General features: G+C 44.6%; 1 protein-coding gene across 4 annotated transcripts; it reads right to left on the reverse strand.

The window, feature by feature from the left end:
* Positions 1–520: 520 nt before the first annotated feature.
* Positions 521–22,339, reverse strand: HSPE1 (heat shock protein family E (Hsp10) member 1). Of its 4 annotated transcripts, XM_069860715.1 has the most exons (9): positions 20,928–20,950; positions 20,602–20,766; positions 8,500–8,562; positions 7,896–7,996; positions 6,581–6,623; positions 6,283–6,369; positions 4,649–4,728; positions 3,717–3,828; positions 521–2,808 (listed from the first exon to the last, which is right to left on the reverse strand). In XM_069860715.1, exons 1-9 carry the CDS (start codon positions 20,937–20,939, stop codon positions 2,677–2,679), a joined length of 795 nt encoding a protein of 264 aa, XP_069716816.1. In that variant the 5' UTR covers positions 20,940–20,950; the 3' UTR covers positions 521–2,676. The 4 variants fall into 4 exon arrangements, with proteins under 4 accessions (XP_069716816.1, XP_069716812.1, XP_069716815.1 ...); XM_069860711.1 differs by lacking the exons at positions 20,602–20,766; positions 20,928–20,950 and adding an exon at positions 12,461–12,583; XM_069860714.1 differs by lacking the exons at positions 521–2,808; positions 3,717–3,828; positions 4,649–4,728; ... (3 more) ...; positions 8,500–8,562; positions 20,928–20,950 and adding exons at positions 18,673–19,031; positions 19,539–19,628; positions 22,237–22,339.
* Between the last annotated feature and the right edge of the window lie 158 nt (positions 22,340–22,497).

The following is a 22,497-nucleotide window of genomic DNA, read 5'->3' on the forward strand; positions in this document are numbered from 1 at the left end:
TTGTAAGAGACAAAGTGGGTTACAGGAACCGATCTGGTGTCATGTTCTGATCCAATCAAGCAGATAAACTTTGACAACATCAGGAACAATTAAAATCTTAAGAAGGAAAGTAGCAAAATCGCTGCAGCTGACTTGTTGCAGGATACACTAAGCCAAACATCAGCAAAACTTCAGTGTCTAAAGAAAAAGTCATTGGAGAGTTATACTTCACTTACAATATGCCCTCACATGACTTGTGGTCAATATGGGCTTCTTTAGGTATCTGAAAGGTCCTCTTCTGGATCTCCCTTTTTTTAACCGTAGAGTCAGCGTTTTCTGATTGGAGATTTATAAATTTGAGGTCTGACTGCAAGATGCTGATGGCTATTGCATTTTTCTGCTTTTGGAAAAAGAAATAAAACATCATTTCAGCGCATCTTGTAGCAGCAAGGGGAGAGCACTCAACTTTCTCTCGGAAGCACTCGGACGCTTGGATTCTTGAAGCCCACGAAAAATGAGAATCACTTACCAGAGCACAGTGGTATGGATAAAGAAAGTTTAATTTTATCCTTTTTTTTTTCTTTCCTTTACAATATAATTCAAAGACAGTCTTGATTTCCCTGTTATGTAGAGTCTAAATTAAACCTGTTAATATTTATTAGACAAATTAATGGTTTGCTTAGGCTAACTGGTTGTATGGGACCATTCAGGCACGTGTGTACACAGTACTCATGTAAACAATAGCGAGGGAAAATACAAGCAGTGTTTCACTCAGGCCTTCTCTAAAATCAGCTCAGTACAGCAAGTCACCTTTACAGTGCAAATCTGAATGACAATAAACCGATTGAAACTTCCCCAGTTTTGTTTTGAAGTGAAACTCTTAAAGCCTAAGAGGAAGAAAAGAGGTTTAATATTTCAACGCAGTCCTGAGCACCACGTCATTTTCTTCAGTTTTGTAGAGGAAAGGTGGTTGGCAACACCAGTTCCATGTTTCTGTCACCATGACCGGGCTGGGGCACAGTGACTGTCCCCAGGACCACTCTGCCACCTCTGGAATTCAGTCCTTCCCGTGGTATCGAGGGATCTGTTGCCATCCCATAACCTCATCTATACAAGGCAAGTTACCGCTCTGTGAAGAGACAGTAACTAACGCAACTTTCAGCTGGACAACATCTCAGGCAATGACCCTGCTGGGAGTCAAATACAGTGATTGGCAGGAGCCCAGCAGAGCTGTGGAGGAACTCCAGGTCAGGCTGTTTTCTCATGGGTCAAATTCCCTTTACATCCAGGTGGTACAGGTGCTTGAGGTGTGCTTGACTCGTATAAACAAAAAGAATTTAAGGCATGTTTAGAGTATTATGAAAAGAGACTTATTAAAAATAGGTGGATTCCCTTCTTTCCCAGTAAGTATAATGTAGAAAACAAAATGTAGGTTACAGAAACTTGCTGAGAAGCCCCTTCTAACCTGCTTACAGAAATGAAGAGGGTCCCAGCAACCCCGGAGAGAAACAACCAGCTACCTTCTTAAACAGCCAAGCAAAATTCATTTAACATAGGAACACTGCTAATGCTTTTACACCCTGCACCATGTACGCTTAGCAGGACATCTGCTATATTCATCTCTAAAACATTTAAATCTATCATTCTAGATGTAACACAATTAAGCAGCACTCATGGAACTTGTCAGTTATTGCAAATCTGCAAACACAACCTGAAATATATATTTGATAGGGCACAGAAACGTGAATCCGAGTCTGTCAAAGGTTAGAATTCAGGTGAAGGAAGAAAAAGAAATCAACGTATGTTGAAAATAGAATTAACTCTTGCACAGATTCAGACTAAATATTTCAAGTCCTCAGACTGTTTTTTACTAGGAATGCAAGCAAAGACCATGCTAGCGCGTTACTTAGTGTGACAGGAATGCTCATGTGAGGTAAGCAGTTGCCGTACAGCTGCACAGGGAGAAGCCACTGACTTTTCTGCAAGTTACTCTCCAGGAAGGCTGCAGGCAGGACAGTGTCTGCCCTGACAGGACAGACCCCGGCCCCTGCTGCGCACAAACCTCCACTGTTAACAAGAAGACAAGTCCAGAAAGTATGTTAGATGTATATCAAGATGATCAGTATCATAGTGAAGTTATCCTTTCAGTATTACTATACTACAGCTCCTATTAGCGTCTAGATGTACACACACAGGAATATGCACATCCAAGAGTAAATCTTCAAAGCCATCTTAAAAAAATAAAAGCTAAATTAGGAATAAGCTACATTGCAAGACTCTTCCTGCAGAATTATATATTTAAGGTGATAATGTTTGAACTAGGAGTGACTACAGCTACTGCATTAAGAATGGCTTGCTGTGAAATCTCGCTTTTCCCCACCCAATCAGACACAGCTTCAGGATTGTGATTCAATGATTGTTTAGCAGCAATTTTAGAGAACTGTAAATTCTTTTATTAACAGGCATTATAAACAGATACTACTACTTTTATTTAAAAACCATGAGTGCCACATCGATGAATATACAGCTCATGAATAACTTAAAGTATTTCCCATATTAAAAGGCAACGCACACAGCATACAAAAGGTGTGTACTAAACAAAGCTAGGAGGGTATGTGATTGAAGTGTCTAAAATTATATATACAGTACGTAATGTTTTGTTTATATTCAGTACAGGCTTCTGTACTGCCATTTCCATCACGCCTCGCTCTCCCCTGACACTGAATTTTGCACTTCTTCTTCCAAAATCGGTACAATCAGGTTATCCTTGGACATCAGATTATACTTCATCACAAACTTAGTGAACCGGTGACACAAGAAAGTTTCATTCTGAAGATGAGAAAAGGGGAAAAAAAACAATATATACCAAAGGAATATTTTAAACAATTAAGGAGAACATATTAGAAAGACCTGCTTGTATGCAATTGCCTCATTAGATTTACAAGTCTCAGAAAGAAGTAGTAATGCTTAAATTTATATTATTTCTTTTAAATCTCTCCTTTTCTGCTGGTTTATAGTTACTGCAATTAACCCTGCTGAAGTTCAGGCTTAAGTCACACCTCAACTCAACAGGACTCACGCAATAATATACGTAGTCCTGCTCCACTCCCAACACAACCTTTTAAGGTACCGTGAAACCCCTCCAACACACACTAATCGTGCAGAATGGGGCACAACCCTTCCACAGCTGCTCCAGCAACCTGACCTCGGATTTGGCAAAGGTTTCCTTTTACACCCAACCATACCCTTTATCTCCTTTCTAGCTATTGAAATTGAAAAGTAGAAATTAAAAAAAAAAAAGAAACCGCTGGAGGGGCACAAGCTGCCACCAGTTACTCTGTTTCTTTTCATTTTTCAATTGTAATTCCTTAACTCTTGCATAACAAACAAACAGGAAACCTACACACACACGCAGTACTAACTACACCAAGTGCTTGAACACATTCAAGAATCTTTAAAACAAGATAAATTTGAGTTGTTTGTATAAAACCTTTCAAATTCTGACCTTTGGTAAACATAAATGTGCAAACTAATTACATATGTTAATTTTCATTAACATATATGTACAACTGTATAACAGTATTTCAGTTCCTATAAAACTGTAATCTACTGTAATTAATGCTTCACTTGAATGAAGATGGGCTGGCAGGACTACAAGAAAACATGTAATACAATTATGCTACAGCTATAACTTCAGTAAATACCCTTCTTGCAAGATGAAATTTGAAACTACTTACTTCATATTCATCAAATATCTGCCGGTGATGAAAATAAGCATGTGAAAATATTCTGTAAATCCTTCGGCACACTGATCCTAATTTGGCTACCGAGGATTCCTTTATGCTAACCCTGTAAGCACCGGGAGAAAGGTTATAAAACAGGTCCACTGAAATGACTACTGAGATACATGATCTTGACATGAGTTCTGACTGTTAAACTATACTATATATAACTGCATATGAAATTTAGACTTCAGTATTGCAGAGACCTCTGTCTGCAATTGCTTGGTTTTGGAAGAAAAACGTCGGTGCATACTCCACTCTGACTACAGAAGAAGTTTTGCCTGTAGCTAAACATCATAAGTTATTTGGGTAGGCACTGGATTTCTTGTTTACAGCATTGATGGGCAAAGGGAAAAAGGCTTCCACTTCTACTTCCTTGCTAATAACAGGTTCTTGGATAAGTACAATTTTTACTTCTCCCGTTAGGCGTCCCTGATCCAGCATATGGGCTGCCCATTCAGTACACTCAGTCTCCATCTTCTGTGGCCACCAGTGTCCCACAGCAGATTGGAGTTGGCTTCTGGAGGCTTTCAGTGCCGTAGTGTTTCAGTCCTTTGAGTCACTGCAACTGTCTAAAGGCCATCCTGTTTTTCAGGCTGTCGCTTCTCCACGAGAAGCCCCGTAGCATCAAGTATTAGTAAAACAGTTTCCATCTAAAAAGCACCTGTTACTTCCAGTAAACGGCCAACTATTTGACTAGACAGGAATTCTTTCTCGGCCTAAACGTGACACTAGCTCTACCAAGTGACACATGCTGCAAGATTTCCGGTACCTTCAGGGGCAAGTCCATGAAAAATGTCACACCTTTCAATGTACCTTGTAAGTGTTTCAGTGCCACCTACTCCCTCCCTCCCTCTCTCCCTCCTCCAAAGAGAAAGTATGTTTACCTGCTAGGGAAATATTTATTGCTATTCAGAAGACATGCAGCTCCATCAAGTGTGTGTCTGGTGTAGTCTATAGCAGGACACTACAAGAACAGACAGTGAGTAAGCTCATATACGAGTGCATGCATGACATTGTCATATAACTTGTTTAAAGATAAACAGTTCTATTATGTTTCCTGAAGCTTTTAACTTCACTGTTCATTTTTATTCCCAGAAGTTTAATGTGACTTCTCTGAAGATCTATGTAAGTTTCCTCCTTAAGTGAACCATTTCTTTCAACACAGAAGTAGTGAATCTTATTCATCTTTGTAAGTAAAGCTGTATAATAAGAATACAAACTGGAAGTACACTGAAAGGAAAGACAATGGCTAACTCACAGTTCATCTGTTTCCCACACAGCCAAGTTGACAGACTTTCTTTGACAGACTAAATTAACAATTTATCAAGAAAAACCCTCAACCAAAACAAAAAAAACACCCCAGACCTGCACCTAAGTATCAATGCTTTTTACCTTGGCAAGGAGAAACAGAACTATCAGTGTAGCTACATGTAAAACAAGCCAAGCCCTGGCTCTGCAATCAAGTACAAACAGAGAAAGGGGAAGAAAGTAAAGATGAACCAAGACAGGCTGAGAGCAGGAACGTCTGCCTGAATTGCTATTCCTCAATTTCAGAAAGACAATTTCTCAACTGCGCATTTTTGAGAGCAGCTCGAAGTTGCATCACCCACTACGACCATTAGCTGATAGCTGTTATCAGCATGGAAAACAGTAGATGAATGATGTGTGTTCAGAGATAAAAAGCAGCCTGAAGGTCTCCAGTCTCGCTGAGTAAAACAGACCGACCACAAGGCAGTACGCTGGGTGGGGACGAGGGTTAAAGGAAGGAGTGGGAAAGCAGTTGGCCTTCAGAGGTAAAGCAGGGCATCTCAGGAAACTGAAAAAACAAAACAAAGCCTTATAGGATAAAAACTATAAGGTTAACGGGAACGAATACCTTGGTCTAGAAGGTGAAATACAAAGATAAATGTGACAGACTGCACTATTGCCATAAGCAATAGCAACAGAGAAAGAGCTTTTGAAGGAAAGAAAAAAAAAATGTATCAAGTAGTTCAGTAGGAGATGTGAGCAACATTTAAATAATTGGACACTCAGAGTGACCGGCTCCTGCCATGTGGATAATAAACTCGATATACAGTATTGTTATGACTCGACTACCTTTCAGGAGTAACTTCCCCGAGAGCGTGCCTATGCAGCCACTTTCAGAGTGTCGCGCTCATATGCCCAGTGCTATGGAGCAAGGCAGAGGACAGTCTTTTCTCAGCATGTACTCTTCTTTCAGCTAAACAAAGACCTTTTTCTTTTGAGTTTCAAGCTGTCACAACGCAAATTAAAAAATAAAAGAAGGGAATGTGCAAAGTCTCTAATATTGTGGTAAAAAGCAGCTCCTTCCTACCTCATCCCATTCTTCCATAAGCCACTACAGAATAGGAAAGAAGGAAACCATAAGTGATATTCTTAGCACACGTAAGTGCTCAGTTTGACCAAGAAGCCAGCTACAATGGTCTCCCCATGAACATGTGAACAGTGAAAGAAAACCCTACATCAATGGGCTCAGTTTTCCAAAATATATCCATACCTCTTTGGGAGTTTTATGAGCTGCACAAAGGAAAATCCATTGTTCAGTCGCTGTCATCTGAGTACATGTGTCCGGGTGACATTCACTCTGGTAAAGCAATTGTCCAGTTACAAAAACCGCACCACGTAAAAAAGAGCTGATCTTTTCAAATCTTTAAAACCCTAAAAAGCTCTTACCTCAAGCCACTACTTAACTCTATGTGTATAAATTTAGAAGCAAGCTCTGCAAACTCTGCATCTTACAACACAAAACAAGTCCCTTTCCTGATACAATATAAAAATATCCAGGAAAGAATTACCTGAAGCTTGACAGCCAGTCCATTGAGCTCAAGGCAGAACTGTCTAAAGAAAGAAAGAGTTGGACACAGCAGCATCAAAATCAACAACTTGTTTTCCCACTGGAAACATCTGATACAAAACAAGGTTATACATTCAGGTTTCTTCACAGATCTCTTAGCATTTTTTGAAATGGTTTTTGTAAAGCAGAAAAAAACACATCAGAACATTAACAAAAATCCCTCTTAAAGAATATCACCAAATAATTCCAGCTGATGTCACACCTAAATGGCAACAGGCTAGGAATTAATACACTGTAAAAAGATCACAAGTGAAGAGAAACAGAATTCACAGCAGCATAATTTTTTTTACTCAGCAAAGCAGTTATATCTTAATTCTTACCTGACAGTAGAGGCTGAGCTTAACAAATAATTTAGTGAAGGATTTAAGACATCAATTTCATCATGGAGAATTTCACAAATACACATCAAAAGAAAAAAAAAAACCTTCAAGAAAATTAATTTCTTCAGAGTGTAAGTTTTAAATTCATTCAGCTGGTTCGTTCCATCCTTCGAAGATATAATTCCTCCCTATCAGCTAAATGGCTAAAGTCCCGCCACAGATCACTAACAGTGCGAGACTTCTAGAAATACTGTGTTCACTAGAATGAACCTGGAAGTGCATTCTTTATCTTAAGAGAACTCAGCTCTCCATCCTACAACAGAAATCTGAATAAAGTTCCGAAAGTGACAAACATTCGGTGACGAGTTATGGAGTGTAACCTACATCACAAACGAAAAACAGTTTCAGGCAAAAGCTACCCAGACTGAACATGTTTTTATGATGCATAAAACCAACTTCGAGAAGAACAACAGGTTTTGAGTTTCCTTACAACTAGAAAAAGAACTGTAAGATGAAGGGACTCTTGCTTTCCCAGCTAAAGCCTGTTTTCCTGCAAGTTCCAGAAAAAGCACTGGGAGCATCTGGAGGGAGGGAAATCATATTCCCAGTTAGTGAGCTGGTGATACTGGGAGAAAGAGCTGTGGAAATTCACAACTGTTTTCATATTCAAAACAGGCCAATACAACTTTTGCAGTGAGATATAAACATTCTCTTAAAAAACATCAAGAACATGCGATCAGAGCACATTACAAACCTTCAGAAAGAACAAGGAATTCAGAAAATAATTAATACTAAAGCATAAAAGTATGTAATAGTAGAAACACTGAGTTTCATTTAAGTTATTTTTGATTCGTCCTATTCAAACACACTTGCTGCCACTATCAACAAAGAGAACTTGGAATCGGGACACTGCGCTGACAGAAGATGGATTCATACCTTAAATGTTCATACTTCCATACACCTTCATCTTGGCCTTCAGGAGGCTCAAGGATCTTATCAATGTTGGAACAGTCTGCCCTTATGTTTTGCTGAATATACTAGGAAGAGAAAGAAAAAGTAAATCTGGATCTTGTGGTAATTATAGTAAGACAGTGAAGTTAGGCTATTACATCTCTGAGGGACTTACTTTTTCTCTTTACCCAAGAAGTGATTGATGGACTGAAAAGTTAAAGAGTAGATGGGCAGGGTAAAAAAAAACTGTTCTAAAAAATGCCAGATCTGAAAAATTACCCAAAAAGGTAAAAGAATGAGTAAATTTTACAGCTTTTTAATAACATTCTTCTCAAAACAAAAGAACCCTGCAGGAACTCCCACCATTTTCTTAAATCCAATTTGTTTAAAGCAGATGTGGGAATTCTAGTTATTTCTGCATACACAATTAACAAATACTTTTTTTTTTTTTAAAATGTTTAGGGTGCTTAAGAAATTCACTCCCGTGCAGCAACATCCTAAGCAGGTAAATAGCATGCCGTGTTCCCTGTTTTTTTAATCTAAATATAAAACTGAAGTGATTTACAACATTTCACCTAAGTAAGAGTACCTGCTGAACCGCTAATGTACTGTCCATTTCTTCAAAGGATTCATCAGGCCAATTGTAGAAATCCTGTTAAAACAAGTTTAAACCAATTTAACAATAAAATTGCACAACCTACAACAAGCTTGAACATGCAGGGAAATGGATGTAGAGGTAGTTTGTACAGTTCCAGGAAGCTAAACCTTAACAGAAGCAGCACGCAATCTTGGCCAAAACAGGGTGAAATGCAATTTATGCTCCTAATGTCAGAGAAGTAGAACATCTTGAAATTAAAGTTCTGTGTGACGGCATACGATGAACATTGTCTCTCGCCCACACCTTGCTGCAACACCTAAATAGCTTGTATTTTTGAAATGGAATATCTGCATACAGTGCCCATTTTATTTGTTAGGTCGTGTAAGAATGGAGAAGAAGAGGGATCTGTAGACAGTAACACTACGTAATGATTACTAAACTAAAAATCCCAGTATATTCATTCTAGTAATAACACATCGCTGGAAACATCTCCAGACCGAGATAATATAATGCACTGCTGCCTTAACCTGGTGCTGCATCCTCTCGGTATGGTCAGTATGCAGCATAACTGGATGGTTATCAGCTCTGCTAACCCCAGGCGTTCAGTATTGTTAAGGATAAAACACTCCTCGAGTTTCACTTCAGATCCAGCTGAGCTGCAGTGTTCTGCAGCAACCCTCATCTCAAATAAATCCACATCTCAACTACAATGGTCCCAGACACAGGTGTTTCCTTACTTTGCACTTTTTACATCTAAAATTTAGTGCTACTCCCTCTTATTATGCAGAGATACTGCACATCATCCTCCCATAGCCACCCTAGCAATGGCTCAATGAAAATATGCCAACTGTAAAGCTTAGTTCCTGAGAGAATACAGGCTTCTCAGGAGAAAGGAGTGAATATCCAGTGTTGGAATCATAGACTCACTAGGTTGGAAAAGACCTCCAGGATCATCGAGTCCAACCGTTCCTATCAAATCACTAAACCATGCCCCTCAGCACCTCGTCCACCCGTCCCTTAAACACCTCTAGGGAAGGTGACTCAACCACCTCCTAATGTTCAGCCTAAACCTCCCCTGGCAGAGCTTGAGGCCATTCCCTCTTGGCCTGTCCCCTGTCACTTGGGAGAAGAGGACAGCACCCTCCTATCTACAACCTCCTTTCAGGGTGTTGTAGAGAGCAATGAGGAATATCACTAAGTAATTGTATTTACATGCTGAATAGCAACCTGTATCGAACGGTCATCCGAAATTAAAATTTCAATACAGCCACAAAATAAATTGTATGATCACATCACTACAGAGAATCATAGAATGGTTCGGGTTGGACAGGACCTCAAAGATCATCCAGTTCCGCCCCTCTTGCCATAGGCACTGACACCTCCCACTGGATCATGGTGCTCAAAGCTTCATCCAACCTGAACTTGGATGGGACAACCACAACTTCTCTGGGCAACCTGGGCCAGTGCCTCAGTACTCTCACAATAAAAAAAACTCTTCCCAATATCTAATCTCAGTCTCCTCTCTTTCAGCTTAAAACCATTACCCCTCGTCCTATCGCTGCACTCCCTACAAAATTCTTCAATGTACATTAACTTCATAGTATACCTTATAATATTTGACCATCTCTAGGTCTATGTCCAGCTTATTCTTTTCCAGAACATCCCAAATTTACCAAAGAAAAGGCACGCATTCTGTTTCCTTTATGGATTAAACATGTATGGAATGAACTGGTGTACAGGGCTATGTAATCATTTTATCTGTGCATGTTATGACAAGGAGGAGGAGGAAATGCCTTCTCCTACCACACTGCGCCGTCTCTGACCACAAGCTCTCCTCGCGGAAGCAGAGAGAAAAGGTCTGGGATGAAGGCTTCATGGGTAATTACATCGCTGAGGCGATCTCAACATCGTTTACATGTTTGAGCTCTACCTTTCTAAGACAACCTTGAAAGTCCAGAACTGAATCCCTCTTGCTTTGATGGGGAGCAGCAAAGTGACAGCCAGCGGGTCCCCTTCCCAGAGAGACGCAGGTTGCATAAGGGCAGGAGGTTTCAGCCCCAGGAGGAGCAGCCCTGGAATCGCCACCTGATGATGTGGAACCCCAACAGGTGCCGCTCCCCACAGCCCCACCACGATTGTGCCTGTCAGATGGGGCAGCCAGGATGTTAACAAGAACACTCGGACATGTGTTCTTGGCTTAAATAGTCTCTGAGAAAGGCCAAATGGTACCTTTGCCATCTGCAACTTCAAATGATTGTGTTTTGAGCTTGGCCTTGGAATGCAACCAACAGAACATGATGCAAGTTTATCACAGAATCACAGAACAACCAGGTTGGAAGAGACCCACCGGATCATCGAGTCCAACCATTCCTATCAAACACTAAACCATATCCCTCAGCACCTCATCCACCCGTGCCTTAAACACCTCCAGGGAAGGTGACTCAACCACCTCCCTGGGCAGCCTGTTCCAGTGCCCAATGACCCTTTCTGTAAAGAATTTTTCCCTAACGTCTAGCCTAAACCTCCCCTGGCAGAGCTTGAGGCCATTCCCTCTTGTCCTGTCCCCTGTCACTTGGAAGAAGAGGCCAGCACCCTCCTCTCTACAACCTCCTTTCAGGTAGTTGTAGAGAGCAATGAGGTCACCCCTCAGCCTCCTCCAGGCTAAACACCCCCAGCTCTCTCAGCCGCTCCTCATAAGGCCTGTTCTCCAGCCCCTTCACCAGCTTTGTTGCTCTTCTCTGGACTCGCTCCAGAGCCTCAACATCCTTCTTGTGGTGAGGAGTCCAGAACTGAACACAGGATTCGAGGAGCGGTCTCACCAGTGCTGAGTCCAGAGGGAGGATAACCTCCCTGGACCTGCTGGTCACACCGTTTCTGATACAAGCCAAGATGCCATTGTCCTTCTTGGCCACCTGGGCACACTGCTGGCTCATATTCAGTCAGTTGTCAACCAACACCCCCAGGTCCCTCTCCTCCAGGCAGCTTTCTAGACAGACTTCTCCTAGTCTGTAGCACTGCATAGGGTTGTTGTGCCCCAAGTGCAGTTATGTGCCCCATTCTGAAAGTACTTCCGTACAGGCCTTAGTGTCTCTCCTTTGCTGCAAGGAAAAGTGAGCACTCAGTTCCATGTGAAAATAATTGAGGTGTAAAGGAGCAATGGGACCCACCAGATTTTGCACAAGGCATTACTGACAGAACTAGACTAAAGCCCAGGATTTCTAGCTTCCACTTCTGTGCTCTATGTGTTTGAAACACTTCTTAATTCCTCTAGAGCACCTTTGATGATGTTATTTTGATAAACCATATTTTCTTTTAAAATGATGACGTTTTCTTTTACTTATTTCAGCGACCCGGGCCTTTTTGTTTCATTGCTGTGATTTGCCTGCTACAGTTGTGGATCTTATGCAGGCGAACTCAGTGATGACTTTATGAAGGTTTCACAGAATCGTTCGGCTGGAAAAGGTCAGTGAGTCCAACAGCACCTGTCCACTACTAACCCATCCCTGAGCACTTCAGCGATCCAAACCCCTCCAGGGACGGCGACTCCACCCTGGGCAGCCGTTTCAGGGCCCGAAAACCCCTTCGGTGAAGAAATTTTTCCAACCTGGACGTGCCCTGGTGCAACTTGAGGCCGCTCCCTCTCCTCCTGTCGCCGGCACTCGGAGACGAGCCCGGCCCGGGAGCCGCAGACAGCGATGGGGTCTCCCCTCAGCCTCCTCTCCCCCGGGTCGCACCCGCCCGGGCCCCTCAGCGGCTTCTCATAGCCCCTGCTGTCCAGCCCCCCCCAGCCCCGCTCCAGCTCCAGCTCCTCCATGTCCTTCTTGTCCCGCGGGGCCCGAAACCGCGCATCAACGCCCGAACGCGCCGGCCCGGGAACCCGAGGGCCCCGCTCCCCTCGTCCCCCGCCTTCCCCGGCCCCGTCCCGCTCCCCCCGGCCCCGTCGCGGCCCCACCTGGGCCTTGGTGCCCGGGCGGTTCCGCCTCAGCACGGCCGTGCCCTCCGCCATGACCATAGCGCCCCCGGGACCCGGATGTGGCGGCGGCAACGGGCGGGGCCGCGCCTGCGCACAGCGGGCGGGGGGGGACAGGCCGTGGGGGAGAACAGCCGCGGGGGGGGACAGTCGCGAGGGGGGAACAGCCGCGCGCGGGGTTTCTCGCGAGAGGCGGCGGGACTTCCCGTGCCTTCCCCTCCCCTTCCCGCTCCGCGCTGCTTCTTCCTTCTCTCCTCTTCTCCCTTCTCTCTCCATCTGCTTTCCCCCCTTCTCCCGCCCTTGACCCCTTTCTCCCCCCTTCCCCTCTTCCCTATTCCCTTTTCCCCTCCTTTTTCCCCTATCCCTCCATTTTCCACCCACTTTCCACCCTCCCTTCCTCTCCTTTCTCCCCCCCTTCCTCTCCTTTCTCCCCCCCGTCCTCTCCTTTCTCCCCCCCTCCTTTCTCTCCTCCTTTTATTCCCCCTTCCCCTCCTTTTATTCCCCCCTTCCCCTCCTTTTATTCCCCCCTTCCCCCTCCTTTTATTCCCCCCTTCCCCCTCCTTTTATTCCCCCCTTTCCCTCCCACTCCCTCTCTCCCCTTGTCCCCTCCCTTCTGTTCCTTTCATTCCCCTCTGCACTTCTTCTCCCCCTGCCCAAGCACACAGCACGGAGCTTTGCTCTGGTGCAGGTGCCCATGCAGGATGGCACCACAGGAGCCACAGGGCAACCCAGAGTCACAGCAGTGGGCAGAGCCACTGGTCTGGTGGTACAAAGTCTGCAGAGGTCGTGGGGCCAAAGGGTGTTGAGGAAATGTGTTCTTCAGGTTCTATCCCATTTCATCAGCCTCCATCCCATCAGTGCCTGCAGCCCCACGGGGTCAGCCCTCGCCTGCCCTGTGCGAGTCATAGACTCATAGAATAGTTTGGGTTGGAAGGGACCTTAAAGATCATCCAGCTCTGTAGTGATTAAGGCACAGACCCCGTCAATGAAGGAACAAGTGAGATTAACGTTACTGAGCGGGTGCAAACCTGATACAGTGTCCCTGTATCCAGTAACAGCTCTCCCAGTGAATTTCCGCCCGCGAGAATCCCGCAGTACAAGGACAGAGTGCAACCCCCTGTTTTCCACAGATGTGCCCCTTATCTTCGTGTTTTCCGCCTAGTACATTCCTTTCCTATTAACCCACGGGTCTTAATAAAGATTCCAAGGTCTCAACAAGCTAGCAAGCTTGAGAACATCGGCCGTTTGTTCTGTGCTTGTTGCTAATACTGCAGGGACACCAAGGCATCAGTCACTCGCCCCAGCACACACGCAATATTGGAATATTTATGCCTACACAGCTCCAACCCCTGCCATGGGCAGGGACACCTCCCACCACACCAGGCTGCCCAAGACCTCATCCAGCCTGGCCTTGAACACCTCCAGGGATGGGGCAGCCACAGATTCCCTGGGCAACCTGGTCCAGTGCCTCACCTCCCTCAGAGTGAAGAAATTCCTCCTTATGCCTAATCTAAATCTACCCCTCTCCAGTTTATACCCCTTGCCCCTCATCCTATCACTACAAGCCTTTGCGAACAGTTCCTTCACAGCTTTCTTGTAGCCCCTTTCAGGTACTGGAAGGTGGCTATAAGATCTCAGAGCCTTCTCTCCTCCAGGCTGAACAACCCCGACTCTCTCAGCCTGTCCTCATATGGAAGGTGCTCCAGCCCTCCGATCGTCCTTGTAGCCCTCCTCTGGACCTGTTCCAACAGCTCCAGATCCTTCTTGTGATGGGGATTCTAGAACTGGACATAGTTCTCCAGATGAAGTCTTACAAGAGAAGAACAGAGGGGCAGAGGCAGAATCACCTCCCTTGCCCTGCTGGCCACTCTTCTTCTGATGCAGCCCAGGATGCAGTCAGCCTTCTGAGCTGCAAGCGCGCATTGACAGCTCATGTTGAGCTTCTCCTCCACCAGCACCCCCAAGTTCTTCTCTATCAAGATAGATAGTTGTTAATGGTAAGAATAATTAACTTAATACCCACCCATGCCCCTCAACAGGACTTTGGGGCTGATACCTCAAACAAAGCAGGTTCAAAGCCTTTCTAGGTGTTAAAGGCGGGATTCACTGACTGGTGAGTTTGTAGTGCAGAGGTCAGACTGCTGTGCTGACATTACAGGATTACCTTGGGTTTCAAGATTTACCGAGTCAAGAGTTACATTTGTTGTTGCTGTTTGGGAAGAAAAGCAAGCACACTTAGCTTATAGCTGGCTGATAAGTGGGTCCCTGTTCTAGCAAACAGACATTTTGGAAGACTAGAGTGGCTCGTATCATTTCTGTAAGATAAGCAGGAAGAAAATTATCTGCAAGCTGCTATGTTTCAAAAGAATAAACGGTAGAAGTACAGAATAGGTGAGTAAGGGTGAATTGCTTCTGTCTGTGAGCAAGAATGAGAGAGCAACAAGGCAGAGATGAGATACCTGGGCAGTGTGCGAGCAATGAGAAATAGGTAACAGGACCATCTCCTGCCCCAGTGCGTGCCCCCAGCTACCTGACCCCAGCCTACACTGACCAGGCAGCTCCCTTAATGTTACACTGCAATGCAGAGATGCCATTCGTATCTGTAGAGCCCCGGGTTCAGTTTGCATTAGTTACTCTTTTACTCCTAGTCCACATTCCTGCCCTAGAGATGTCAACTCTTTGAGGGGCACGGTGAAACTCAGCACTTCTGGCAGTTTCTGAAAGACACCGTGAAAAGGTTAATAACCTTAGGAGAAACTGCTGCATTAGAATGGAGGGTACAAATCTCCTATTACTTCATTAGATCAGCTGTAATCCAGCATTAATTTTTTAGAAGATTGATATTATAATTAGCCAGTCCCAAAGCAAAAGCAGTTCTGGCTATTTAAGTCCTTCAAAATGCAGCAGCTTGTTTGTTAGGGTTTTTTTTCTTTTTTTCTATCATCATATTCAAGGTTTAACTGATATCTAAAGCACAAAAGAGCTGAAGATCTGACGTTCCCATTTGTCCCTGACTTTTATTTCATGGACATCTTGCTTCTAAAACAGAAATAAATCTGTCTGTGAAGAAATACCTCTCAGGGGAGTATATATCTCTTAGTTCAATTTGCAACTGGCTCCTGGGGTTGCAGAAAAAGGGGGAAAAAAAAGTGTTTCTTGATGAAGGTGTTGAAGTCTGTGGGTCTCTCACGTTGTACCTCGACAGTTAACCCCTTATTCCTTGAGGCTGCTCATTATTTTTGCTTTATTTGATTTCAAGTTTGTTTTAAACAAGCTCTGAACAACAGTAATTTCACTTTTTGGTTTTCACATGGTCCTCATTGTTTCATGACCTTCAAGAGTGCGAAGTGGACTATTTGTCTGAAACCTTATTGACTATTCCTGTGCTGTTGGGGACCTGGTTGGACTCGATGATCCGATGGGTCTTTTCCAACCTGGTGATTCTATGATTCTTCCCTACTTGTGTGTAACAGTTTCACCTTTTTCTTACTATGGCAGGATATCATAACCAAGATGATAAAGGTTTTCTGAAAACAGTGTAGCTGCCGCTCACTGAGACTGTTCCAACGTGTTATATACTTGTTATATATGTTATATGTATGTTATATACTTGTTATATATATATATATGTTATATACTTGCCAAAATCAAAACTTTTAAATAGTTTAGTAAACAATGGGATAAAGCAGTATACATTCCTCCAGGAACAGCACAGAAAAGAATCTGCTTTTGTGATTGATTCCATCCTCCTTTACAGCACCTGAGGGTTATAGGATTTGGCATGGAGGCAGGGGCTAAAAACCAGCAACAGCAGATGCATCACCATGGCTGCGTAGTGGTCACCTTGTCCTTGCTTGCAATGATAACCTCACAGTGGAAGAATAAAATGTTCTCTGACTACCGATCCATCAGATGCTCCTCTGTCCTCCATACGAGTAGGTCCAGGAAAGTTTTTTTGACCCCACACCCATAAATTACTTACTTCCAGGAAAGCTGTCAGCAAAATGTGACTTCAGTTTTTAACCATTTATGTAAACGCTGTTAGGTACAGCCATGCTGAACATTTTATTAAATAAGCATGTCCTCAAGCTGCTGAAAATCTGCTGGGGCTGGAAGCCTGGGCTGGATGTAGGGTCGGGGGGAAACAGCACTGCAGTGCGGGTTCAGCGTCATCCTGCTGGGGAGAGGGATGGGATGGTGATGTTGCCTCAGCTGGGGAGCACAGACAGCTCATGGGGTGAAGTCAACCAGTGCAAACAGGGAGGGATACGTGCTGCCCCTGGGTCACCTGCCCTCCGACCGCACCCCACAGAGTGCAGCGAGTCCTCAAAAACAGGAGCTGCAAACGTTGTCACATAGAATCATAGAATAACTAGGTTGGAAGAGACCCACTGGATCATCGAGTCCAACCATTCCCATCAAACACTAAACCATGCCCCTCAGCATCTCATCCACCCGTCCCTTAAACACCTCCAGGGAAGGTGACTCAACCACCTCCCTGGGCAGCCTGTTCCAGTGCCCAATGACCCTTTCTGTGAAAAATTTTTTCCTAATGTCCAGCCTGAACCTCCCCTGGCAGAGCTTGAGTCCATTCCCTCTTGTCCTGTCCCCTGTCACTTGGGAGAAGAGGACAACACCCTCCTCCCTACTACCTCCTTTTAGGTAGTTGTAGAGAGCAATGAGGTCTCCCCTCAGCCTCCTCTTCTTCAGGCTAAACAACCCCAGTTCCCTCAGCCGCTCCTCATAAGACTTGTTCTCCAGCTGTGAGTGGGGGGCCCCTGTGTAATTAATTTCTCATTAATTTCTCTTGGAAGAAATGCTGAAATGTTAGGCCTAAGCATTTCTCCACTGGGAGTTGATTCCTTCTGTAATTTTTCCTGTCTGAAATGGGGTCCAGTCTCCATAAGCAGTTTGTAAATACGGTGAATATCTTCCCCTCTGCACCAGAATGACTCACTTATCATGCAAGTCCCACTTGCTGTCCTGGAAGACAAAGCTTCTCAATAAGTTTGGGTCTCATGACACAATCAATTGTCTTTCAGGACACCTATAGCGTGAAAATCTCAAGTTTCAGCTGCCAAGTGCACTGCTGTAACTGCTGAAGTAAAAATGCAAGTAGGGCAGATTTCAGGAAGCGGGTCTTTTGTACTAAAATGTGGTTTTTTTATAGCATCTTCCCTGTTAGTCCTGAATGGTGTAACTTGTGCCTGATTTGCCTACAGCTCCTAAGAAAGAAGGTGGTCACCAGCCAACAGGCAGCATCCCATGACTGTGGGGAGCAAAAAATCTTACAATGATTGTCAACTGCAGCTCCAAACAGAGCAGCTCCATGATAACTGGCATCTAGGAGAAAAAAGTGTGGTTCTAGGGTTCTAGCTCACCTTGGTGTTGAAGTTTAGTTGCAAGGAGGGGGGACCCAAAAAGCCTTGCAGAAAACATGCTGTGTTTCAGGGTAGGCCAAAACTGACATTCCCCACAGCAGCTACTGAGGTTCTGAAATATATCCATTAAACCTTTCCCGTCATCTCCAAAAGAAAATAAGACTCATGGCATATCTAGCAATGCTGATTTTGAACAGCTTGAATGTAATGAAAGAAAAGTAGCACTTAACCACTGCAATTAACATTTCAGTAGAGGCAGCAGTCACTATATTTATTTAATGCTAAGACTACAGCAAAACCCAGCCAAGGAGAAGCAGCTGATGAGCTCTTCTATAACCAGCTGGGGTTAATCTCTAGATCGATGCCTCTCATTCTTGTGGGAGACTTCAATCTGCCTGATATCTGCTGGGAGTACAACAGAGCGGAAAGGAAGCAGTCTAGGAGGTTCCTGGAGTGCATGGAAGACAACTTCCTTGCACAGTTGGTGAATGAACCAACAAGGGAGGGTGCCCTCCTGGACCTGCTGTTTGTGAACAGAGAAGGCCTTGTGGGGGGTGTGGCAGTAGGTGGACGCCTAGGACTAAGCGACCATGAGATGATAGGATTTTCTGTTCTAGGAGAAGTGAAGAGGGCTGTTAGTAGGGCGGTAGCATTAAATTTCCAGAGGGCAGACTTTGAACTCTTCAGAAGGCTGGTTGGCCAACTCTCCCAACTTCATGCAGGTTTAGGGATGATTATGTGTTACTACAATCGAGTTCATTACACGATTGAGACTCAGTTTCACTGAGAAATAGCAGAAACTGAGACAGAAGCTGAACAGTTTCAGAAGTTTATTGTAAAGACCTTCACAATCTCAGTACAGAGATAAGGATATAAAATGATCCTGTTTGGAATAATTAAGGCTGGTTGGTGGTCATCTGAGTTTCACTGCTCAACGGAACTCAAGCAAGAGCCACGGATTTCTGGCTATACATATTTTTATTTGTGTTCCACCATTACAGCGAGATCATGTCATTTCAGAGACTCGGTACCTGCTTGTTATAAAATAAAGGACATTATTTACATGATGAAAAAAAAACTTCAGCGTTTTAGTGGAATGGATGACTGATACTGCAGTAAGTTTAGTCCACGTATTTCCCAAGGATGTCACCGTCTCTAAACAAGTAGTAGTCCTGTAAAGAAAAGAAATATTAGTGCCTGTCATATCAATTCTTTCGCAAATACTGTCTGATTCTGAAGTCAAGGCTACCACAGGCACAAAGTACAAAGCTGGAAGTGACTGAATCTTCACTACTTCTGCCTCTTGCAGAACTACTTTTTTGTTGCTCTTGGAAGAGCTACCAAGTTACACTGTTACAAGACAATTCTGCAAGCTTTCCCTGCCAAAAGCCAGATACCCCTGGTAATTTCAAAGCCTTCCCTCTACTATATCTGGCAGAGGGAGCTACTTTGTCCACCCAGCAAAGGTCAGGTCACACATATATCTGCAGCTACTTCTTTTTAAGCAGGGGGTGGAAGCAACAAATACTCCCAGTACCAGCAGCTGGCTGGATTCATCTGCTGCCACTAGAATACCAACTTGAATGCCGCTAACCCTAAGGAGTAACTAGTTTTTATCACTGGCAGTATGACATCTCAGGAACCAGCTTAATTTGCAATCACAAAATTGGGAAACTTACCTTGTCTTCTATTACAATCTTGGTACCACCATATTCTGGTAGCAAAACCTTTTCACCAACTTTTACACTTACTGGCTGAATCTCACCATTCTGAAAGAGAAAAAAAATCCTTAGTCTTCCACAATACAGACAGATGTAGTAGAATTCCTCCAAACTACAACGATCGATCCACTTATAAAGCATTTAGGAAATCACAACTCTGTATTTTCGTTGTCTAGTGGACCTAGGAAGAAAAGGACACCAGTCAATTTTCAAGCGCTCAAGTCCTGCGATGTTTTCGCAGCAGAACCGCAGAGATTTTCTCAATATAAATTAATTTTTATTTAGTTTTGAGTGTCAATACAATTGTGAGGTCTTCTCTTGACATACTGAGTAGGACTTCGCTTAAAGAGTAAAATACTCAAGAAACCTGAGAAATTAAGTGTCATGCCATGGAACCTGCTTCTAAAATGAAGGGAGAAAGTCCACTTCCATATTCTATAGCCAAGGCTAATTTCTCCAAGTGCCACTTAAAAGTACCTTCCCATCTTGGTTACTTCGATCAGCTAGTCACTCTCGCTGGCAAACCAGTTGTTTAGAAACAAATGATAAAATTCATTTTTGTGTTATAAATAAAATATTAGCATGTTAGTCCAATATTACCATTGTTTCACAATATAAAGCTTTAAAAAGCAGATACCCATGCAAACCAGCGTGATATATAAGGACAGACTCATGGTAAAGAAAAACTCTGAGTAAACATGTCCAAGTTGAAATTTAACCAAAACGCACATCACTACTGCTTAAAGCTACCTATAAGTACTAATAAATAACATTGATTTCTAAAGGGCAAGCATTTTCCATTTTACAGATGATTAAAAGGATGCTGTAATTCAAGGCCAGTACCAGTAAGGAGAACTTGAGCTTTCCACCTCCTCATTGAAGTTGTACTTCCAACTTCAGTTGTTGCCATCATCCATTTCTGTGAGCCATCACTAACTTTACACTGCAGCCATCCCTTCCTTTCCAGCTACCACCACATCATTACCAACTCTACCCAGATGTGATGCTTCAGGACATTTACCTTCCCTTTAGCTCCAGATCCAACTGCTACGACTGTCGCTTGTAGAACTTTCCCTTGAGCTTTTTCTGGAATCATGATGCCTCCTTTGGTTACTGTCTCAGCCGCACAGCGTTCAACCAGAACCCGATCGAAGAGGGGAAGAAACTTCCTAAATGCTTTTCCTGCCTGTGGAAATAAGCACACATTGTAATAAGAGACATGCTATAATATATAAAATTGCAATGAAAAGGGTTAACGAAATTTGTAGGGATTTCTCTTTTGAGACAAACTAATAGTTTAGGAAAACCACGGAGCATTTATTTTTAATAGCAACGAACATGCAGCACCTTTGATTGCATCAGAACTTGCCAAAGACCCAATGGAGGCTCAGGAGTCCTCCAGAGGGGGGATCACCAGCAGATCAGCTGCCTCCTCTGGCTGAAAAGCTTTTAACCCCTCACCCTCTGTGACTGTAGCATGGCGAGCATAACTACTGCTAATGTGAACTATATTTATTCAGCTCCCAACCAGATATGGTGATGATTAATGACCTCTTGGGGCATTTTCATTTTTATTCATGTAGTGGAGTGTTTCAGCATAAACAAACAAAGCCAGGCCAGGTATCCCAAATCAGTGTCTTCACGTATTTTCAAGCATTCACCTCATGATCTACAGCCTCTGAAGGGCGACAGCCTGAAGAGACAGAGCCGTTACTTGTGTCGGCTCCTACAGACAGACCACAACTTTACTAGAAACTTCAGGTTTAAACCCTTAAAAACTAGGAGGACTGGCACGCTTCTAAACCCCAACCGCTTCCATATCTGCCTCTGCTTAGGGGTTACAGAGTTTTTCCGTCGGATTTTTTTTTATGGTTTGGGTTTTTATTGTGCAACTACCTACTGCTGCTGGCTGCATCTCTGAATCCCCAAGTCTACCTACCTAGATCTTACCTACCTATCTCCCTAGATGTCATCTACCTATCTATCTACCTAGATCTTATCTATCTATCTATCTATCTATCTATCTATCTACCTACCTAGATCTTAGCTATCCATCTACCTAGATCTTACCTATCTACCTACCTCTCTAGATCTACCTACCTACCTACCTGCTGAGTAGTAGATAAAGGCAAGCGCTGAATCCCAGCGACCAGGGGTCAGGAAGAAGGACCTTGATTAGCTCGAGAAGGAAAAGCCAGGGCGCCCTGCCAAGGCACATGGAGACAGTGACCCAGAGCCCCCGCTCGTGGAAACGACATGAAAGGAGAACCGGGCCCCGGCGCAGCCCCCAGCGATACCCGCCCCGGGGCTCACGGGCTGAAAACGCGGAGAACACACCCGCAAGGGCAAAGCGAGAACCAAAGGCGCCGCGGGAAAGACGCGTGCGCGCCGGTCGCTGCCCCAGGGATGAAAATCGCCTTGGGCGCGATGAAAACCTGACCTCGGGGGTGTCCCTGCCCAGGGCAGGGGGGCCGGAACGGGACGATCTTTAAGGCCCCTTCCAACCCTAATTGTTCTACGATTCTACGACCTAGCGGGACGCGTCCCTGCCCCGGGCCGGGGGTGGGAACGGGATGATCTTTAAGGTTCCTTCCAGCGCGAACTACCCCACGATTCCCTGACGAGGCGCCGCGGGGGGAGCCGCGGGGTCACTCACCATCGCTGCCTCCTGGGCTCCCGCCGCCGAGTGACCGCGCGGCGCACGAGCGGAAGGTCACGGCCCCGCCCCCCCACGCCGCCGCCGCTCAACTTTGACCCCGGCGAGCGCGGGCGCTCCAGAAGCTTCTGGAAGCGGCGGCCCCGGAACCTGAATGCGCGGCGCCGGCGGCTCCTGCGCATGCGCGGGTCGCGGCCGCGCTCCCTGCGCCCGGGGCGGGGCGGCGGGGCTCATGCTGGTTCCCGGGCCGGGAAGGCGGGG

The sequence above is a fragment of the Phaenicophaeus curvirostris genome, chromosome 7 (genome assembly GCF_032191515.1).
Source record: "Phaenicophaeus curvirostris isolate KB17595 chromosome 7, BPBGC_Pcur_1.0, whole genome shotgun sequence".
NCBI classification, from domain to species: Eukaryota; Metazoa; Chordata; class Aves; order Cuculiformes; family Cuculidae; genus Phaenicophaeus; species Phaenicophaeus curvirostris.

What these genes read in the sequence shown, in the direction of transcription:
- HSPE1 (XM_069860715.1), bottom strand. An exon ending in GATCTGGAGCTAAAGGGAAG is followed by an intron (nt 8,563 to 20,601) that starts GTAAATGTCCTG and finishes TTGTTTTAACAG; the next exon opens with GATTTCTACAATTGGCCTGA. An exon ending in GTACATTAGCGGTTCAGCAG is followed by an intron (nt 7,997 to 8,499) that starts GTACTCTTACTT and finishes TTCTCTTCCTAG; the next exon opens with TATATTCAGCAAAACATAAG.